Source organism: Myxocyprinus asiaticus, chromosome 29 (assembly GCF_019703515.2).
Source record: "Myxocyprinus asiaticus isolate MX2 ecotype Aquarium Trade chromosome 29, UBuf_Myxa_2, whole genome shotgun sequence".
NCBI classification, from domain to species: Eukaryota; Metazoa; Chordata; class Actinopteri; order Cypriniformes; family Catostomidae; genus Myxocyprinus; species Myxocyprinus asiaticus.
Genome location: NC_059372.1, coordinates 3,705,288 through 3,712,787, shown reverse-complemented (window position 1 = coordinate 3,712,787; position 7,500 = coordinate 3,705,288). Strand labels below are relative to the sequence as shown.

Below are 7,500 nucleotides of genomic sequence, written 5' to 3'. Positions count from 1 at the left end.
TTTAAAATCTGGGTGACACTGTAACAGAAATAGATAGTGTGTGTGTGCAGGTTTATAATGGAGATGAATGGCTGGAATTTGGCAATATGCCTGGGTACACAAACCATGGAGAGGCCTTGCGAAGCTTGTGTGTAAGTGTAATGTCAGTGGACAAGGACTTTGGTGAGCTAACTTTAACCGAACCTTACAAATGACAGAGGACTTCAGATACATTTCAAGGCAAACTGTGCCATTTCTGCACCACCAGCAGCACCAAACGAATTGGAAAATTACAAACAGATAGTCCCGCCCCAGTCTCACGTCAGTGGTCAGCCAGATGTTGACATGCCAGGCTGCTCAACAAACATTTAGAAAGTGTTGATGCTATTCAGGAAGTTAACTTACAAATGGTTCACTTAAAGCTGTCTCTATTCATTAAACTGGACTTCAAGATTTTAAAAACCCTGTGTAATCAATCTTGAAGTTTTGTGGCTTTTATTCTGTGTTTTAGCTTTGAGGTCATCTAAATGCTAGTGTACTCCAAAAAAACGTGAAATCAACAAGTGTAAAGGATGTAAAGTGTACATCCAAAAAAAGCGCACACTATCCACACTAAAATGTTTTAGTTAAAAACGCATCTTTTTCTCTATGTTCACACTGAGACTGCATTTTTGTATATCAAAAACGTAGTTTTTCGAAAACGCTATCCCAAGTAGATAAATTTGAAAATGCCGTCTTCTCGTTGAAGTGTGGACAGGGAAAACGGACATATCTGAAAACGGATGTATTTTTTGTCATGTGACACAGTCATGTGATCCATCCAACCCAAAACAATCAAGATGGCGGCCTGTGTTGTAGAGGTGTTGTTGTGCCTGATATTCACTTTAATAGTGCTGTTAAAGATAAATGTTACTTTGTACAACCTTCACATTGCATTCCTTGAAAGGCGATGGGAATTTATTCGGAATTGCTGTCTGGAGATGGAAAATGAGGACAATTGCGTTTCAGACCGTATGTGGAATGGTGATTTATGTGTATGCACAGTAAATGGAATTTAAGAGATTTCATACGTTTTCAGTGTGGACGAGAAACTTTTGGAGAACCCTTAAAAACGTCAGTGTGGACGAAGAGCGTTTCGGAAACGAAAACGCTGCTTAAACGTAGCTTAAGGATGAATTGCGACCTGTTTATTGTGCACTCGACTACATCGTGCATAGTATACTGTATATGCCAGATCATTAAGCTCTTCCCCAATATCTGATCAATATTTGATGAAAAACTGTTGCCATGATTGATGGAAAATGTACTAAAACATTTCCTTTAAATATTGTAAAATTTAGTTTACTGCCTGCTTACCTCAGGTGGTTATTGCACGATGTTAATTGCGCACAGAGCTTTGAGAATAAAGCAATGAGCAAACTACAATAAGCCTAATTTAAATAGAAAGGAGGCGTGTTTGTGAGGAAAGGAATGACAATGACTAGTTAAATCATCAAGATGCAGCACTATTTCAGCGCTGATTGCGCCTGCTCAAAACAGATTGTGGGTTGTTAGTGAATATGACGAGTATGAGTTTTGCGTGGAAGTGGCGCAACTGCTTAGTGAATTCGCCCATTTATCTTTAAATTACAGAATTGGTAAGTGGGATGCATACAGATGAAAGAACCACAAAGAATTACTTTGTCCACGCACCTGGCAGCCCCTCCTCTCGATCTCAGCGATACACTTCTCGATGAGCAGCGGAACCATCAGTCCAGACGCCTCCCATTCGACCACGCGCCGAGCCTCCACGCCGAACACCTGCGACACGTGGTCACCGTCTTGGCCATCCAGAGAGTTTTGCCTCTGCTCCATCAGGCTCAACTTCACATAGATCATTCCGCGTGGCTCCAGACGGACCGCGAGCTGGTGTGTCTTCCTCACGCGGAACAGCACAGGCAGAACTACAGTTCCATGGCAGCACACGCGGTTTCGCCGCGGCATCGACTCCCAGCTAAACACAACGAGTTTAAGGTGCTGAGCATTCTCCAAATCGATGTTGAAGGTGTGGTCCATGTCCAAGAAGGCCGTGCGACACGTCAAAAGCGCCGTTCGGGCCTTATTGACGGAATCCACTTGGATGGCGCAGTAGACATCACGGGAATCGACCCGCAGAGGTTTCAGGTCCTCTGCGCCATAAAAGTGCAGACTCATAAGTCCAGAGATATATGTTAGACACTTCGGCTGATCGGAGAAACTGTACGACCGGAAGGCATCGATATCCAGCTCCGTGCCGGGAAGCTTCTGGCTTCCGCCGTTCCCGTTAGGATCCCGTTCCCGAGCTTTGGTGTTCTTTCTTTCTGACGTTCCATGATTGCCTGACTTCGCCACAAGTTCGGGTGAGTCCCCGTCGCTGAGGTAACCTCCCTTACTGGCCGATTTGGGAACACCGCCACTGTTGCTCCGTCTCTTATCACAGTTGTGTCGTGTTGAAACGCTGCTGTCCAAATGGTACCGCCAAATCACGTTACCGCTCGCCAATGCAGTCGCTACACCTGCTGGCGACCATCGGGACTGGGAATGCCCCAGTTCTGGCATCCTACTGGCTTTAGGCTCTGACTGGCTGTTACTGCCTGCCGCACTGCTAGCGAGGTTCCCTTTAACGCTAAGCTTCCGACTGAGATCGGGCAATTTCTTCATCTTCATGGAGAGTTTTCGGACAGTCCGCGGTGACTTGATTTTATCGGGAAGAGACCAGTTCATAGCGTTGCTTCTTTTAGCCGGGTTTGGACTAGAGGAGGGAGACAGACCACCAGTGGACTGCTCTGACGCATCTGTTGGAAGAAAAAGAGGGGGTTGCATAAGTAAATTGCCCTATTCATTATGAAATTTGCCCCCGAGGTCTTAGCTGACCCTGAGATAATCCCAGTAACGCTTGAGTGTGTGTTTAAAGTGTATTTTATAGCATGCCATAGAGCGTAATTGTGCCCACCCACTTTTTCAGCCTTCTTGGTTGCGGAAATGTTGTTTTTCCATTCATTTTTTTTCCCCATGGGGTTTCATAAAATCTTTCATAAAAGAGTTGTAAGCAATGAACTAAACCAACCAGCTCTGAGGTAAATCACAACATTATAAACTTTGATTTAAAGCAAAAAATATTTTTTTAATTGGACAAAAACACAAAGGAACAAACTGTGCACTGAACAACAATCCTGTGAAGCACTGCAAATGACATCATTTAAAAAATGTAAAACTATTGACTTAAAGTTGTGAGTATTGAATCAATATACTTAAGATTAAGAAGTTAATTGCAGGGGGCCTGGGTAGCTCAGCGAGTATTGACGCTGACTACCACTCCTGGAGTCGTGAGTTCGAATCCAGGGTGTGCTGAGTGACTCCAGTCAGGTCTCCTAAGCAACCAAATTGGCCCGGTTGCTAGGGAGAGTAGAGTCACATGGGGTAACCTCCTCGTGGTCGCTATAATGTGGTTCGCTCTCGGTGGGGCGCGTGCTGAGTTGTGCGTGGATGCCGCGGAGAATAGCGTGAGCCTCCACACACGCTATGTCTCCGCGGTAACGCGCTCAACAAGACACGTGATAAGATGCGCGGATTGACGGTCTCAGACGCGGAGGCAACTGAGATTCGTCCTCCACCACCCAGATTGAGGCGAGTCACTACGCCACCACGAGGACTTAGAGCACACTGGGAATTGGGCATTCCAAATTGAAAAAAATAAAAATAATTAATTGCAAAATAATTAAGAGTTGTAGGGAGACCAACTCGAATGCATTATTCACAGTGCGTCATGGGATTGGACATTCGCTGCCGAGCTCTTTTTGCGCCCTTTGTTGACAGCGATTTTCTGATTGGTGGATCTTTCTCTTCTGGATTTATGGGTAGTGTAGTTCTTCACCAGAAATTCCACTATTACTCACAATTTTAAATAAAATTAAGCAACAATGGGGGCTGATGGCTTTAACAGAAGCATATACCATCACATAACAATTTCGTAGCTCACGGTAGGTCTGTATTTAAAAGTTTATCTAAAAATCTATTTTTCTATGGAGAAAATGAATGGGATATCAACAGAACCAACAGTCTGGTTCTGGAAGTAAAAACCCCGTTATTTTATCCCATAATTGAAATGATTTTCAACTATAACTTATAAACCTTTAAAGACAGACCTACCGTGAGCTACGAGGTTGTTCATCAGAGCTGGCCCTAGGCATAAGCGAACTAAGTGGTTGCTTCGGGCTCCCGTGGCCACCAGGGGGCCCCCAAGAGCACATAAAATGACAGCTTGATTTTTTTTGTTTTTTGTGATATATTATGTCAGTGGAGAATGGTAATTATACAAAAACGCAATATTAAACACAATATTATGTTAACGGGCTGCAGGATGCAAGCACAGTCAGACAGTTAGTTGACTGAAGAAAAGCAGCATTTTTTATATAAGAAGATGCTGTTTATCTTAAGTTATTTTATTTGTAGTTGAATGTTCTGAATACTCTTGTGGGTTTGCTACTGTTACAATTAAAAACTGTGCCAGGCAGACATTGGTATGATGGTGATGTAGTGGGCTAAAGCACATAACTAGTAATCTTTAACTAGTAAAAGGTTGCTGGTTTGATCCCCACAGCCACCACCACTGTGTCCTTGAGCAAGGCACTTAACTCCAGCTTGCTCCGGGGGGCATTGTCCCTGTAATAAGTGCACTGTAAGTTGCTTTGGATAAAAGTGTCTGCTAAATGCATAAATGTAAATGTATGATGTAAGCAACACAGCTACAACTAATAAAATTGATAATGGGTGTGTTAGATTTTATAGTGTGCGAATAATCAAGCATTGACAACAGTCAATTGTATTGGCGACACCAAGGGGCCCCAAATCAAATTCTGCTTAGGGCCCCTTCAGGGGTGGACTGGGAAGAGAAACTGTCAAATCGTGAAGTTGTTGAGCGGGGGGGTGTCGCTGTCCTTTTCTGCATATTGCTGCCCCCTTTGGCATATCGCGGAACCGTTTTGTGGCCCGTTCTGCATAACGTGGTGGCTCATTTCAGCTTATCGCGGCCCATTCGGCCCATTTCACGGCCAGCCCACCGGCCCGCCCGGTTTTCCCGATGGCCAGTCCGCCCCTGATCAGCACCAAAGTGCGTCGGCCTACTGGGAAAATGCCCAGTATGCCAGATTACTAATCCAGCCCTGGGCCCCATAAAGGCTTGGGACGGCCCTGTTATCCACTGATGGTATATGCTTCCATTGAAGCCATCCGTCCACGTTATTTCATCTTCATTGTTTAAAAAATCGTGTTTGATAGATTAATTTATAGTAAACAACTACATTACCCACGGTACAGCAGAGAAGGATCCACCAATCAGAGAACCGTGGCCAATGAAACCCGTGAAAACGTGCCTCGGGGCGACCGCGTGCTCCCATGCCGCGCTGTAAATTACGTAATCAAGTCAGTCTCTGTATATTTGTACATATCGGTATATTTTGCGGTATAATGTAAAATATAATGTTTCTGTACTTATAATCAACAACCTAAAATCAATAGTTTTATATATATTATATATATTTTTTTCAATTACATTATTCACCATTCTTTATGGGATTATAGTTTGTGCCCTCATGAAAGACGGTAAGTACACAGTCTTGCACCTGTGTCTTTTTGTCCGATTTTCAAATACTTTATTGCCTAAAAACAAATTTAGTGATGTTGTGATTCTCCTCGGAGCTGGTTGGTTTGGTTCATGGTGCACAACTCTTTAATAAAGGATTTTATGAAAAGTCTATGGAAGAAATGAATGGGGAAAATACTTCTGGAACCCAGACGGCTGAAAAAGTGGGCGGGCACTGTTGTGCTCTATTGTGGAATTCTTGATTCTGATTGGGTAACAGACATTCCAAGGTGTTGATTAATTTTCTATAGCATTATAAAGTACTTACTTTTTACAACGCAACCTCTCTTTCTCAAGTGAGACACGCATAAAATTTTAAGCATTACAGTGAGACATTTAGATCGCAAAATAACTTTGCATAAATATAATGGAATAAATAATAATAATATTAACATTATTCAAATATTCATAATGCATGCTATATTTTATAGCTGTAGTCTGATGATTTATTGAGATATTATTATTATTATTATTATTATTATTATGGTTATTATCATGCCAAAAAGCAGAAACTAATTAAAAATCAGTTTGCATATTGGATATCAGACATTTACGTACAATTGTATACATAAAAAAACAACAATATTGGTCCATCTCAGCCCATTATTCCTTCTCTCGTTCCTTCTCGTCTGTTTGCTCCCTTTCAGACCACATTTACTGTCAACACACACACACACACACACACAACATAATAACTTCATATATCCCAAAAAGTCCCTTCCCAGCTCAGTCTCACAAATCACAAACACAGGACATCTGTGGAACATTCCAGAGCAGAGAGATATTCCAGAATATCACAGAGGACCTTCAGTGGCCGAGAGCGCTGCGGTTAAATCACTGCATCAGCCTCAGCGTAATTCACTCTTCCTCTCACGATAAGTAGATTCATTTTACGAGGAATCGCCGAAGAGGCAGCAGCATGTGACTGCAGTCCTTATGCAACGGCTGACAAATCAGATTTCTATTAAAGTCGTACATGCAACGTAGATCGCTTTCCTTCCTCTCCCTCTCTCTGACCATATGACATGTTCGTCTGCATTACTACAAGAGCAGCTCTGTTGCCGCAGATCAGGGTCTCCCTCAACACCCGCTGTCTGATCTGCTACTTACCCGCCCGGATAAAACAAAGACCTGATTCTGTTAAAGAGAGACAGAAAGAGAAAGAGAGAGAGAGAGATGCCAGTATGAAGAGGCCATTAGAAAGAAGGAGAAAGACTATTTTTATTACGGAATTACGGTTTGCGCACAGCGGACTATCAAAACCCAGAAAAATCCCATAGACTTACATTGACAGAATGTTCAATCTTCAACTGCCCAAAAATGAAATGTAAACAAAACCCCATTTAATTGTTTCAGTGTTAAAATATTGTCTTCTACCCCAGCTTAAAGGTGCTGAGTTTAAACAAAGGAGGGACGACACATATGTTAAGCCACATGCGCTGTAAACGGAGCTTAACTTGTTTTTTTAACCTGTTTCTTTAAACTAGGGCTGAAAATCAATCAAATTTGTAATCGAATTAATTACACAGTATGCGAATTAATTAATCGCATGAATAAATATTTGCTAAGAAAGCCCCTCAAATAACAATAATTCAATATATAATGATGAAATAATTATAAATACTTATATTTAAATAATTACAAATAAAATATATATATATATATATATATATATATATATATATATATATATATATATATATATATATATATATATATATATTAGCGCTGTCGATTTAACGTGTTAATTTAGTGCTATTAATTATGTAAAAAATTACGTGTTAAAAAAATACCGCAAGTAATCTTGTTCCCAAGTAATCAAGTAGTGCAAGTAATCAAGTATGAAGTACCACCTGTTTTCT

At 41.6% G+C, this 7,500-nt stretch overlaps 1 protein-coding gene across 2 annotated transcripts in view; it reads right to left on the bottom strand.

Annotated features, from left to right (window-relative positions):
- Window positions 1-7,500, bottom strand: part of syde2 (synapse defective 1, Rho GTPase, homolog 2 (C. elegans)) — a 47,210-nt gene that overhangs the window by 20,251 nt on the left and 19,459 nt on the right. For both annotated transcript variants that reach the window (XM_051661415.1, XM_051661416.1), the window contains exon 3: window positions 1,672-2,792. In XM_051661415.1, coding sequence (XP_051517375.1) covers window positions 1,672-2,792 — 1,121 coding nt within the window. The remainder of the gene's footprint in view (window positions 1-1,671; window positions 2,793-7,500) is intronic.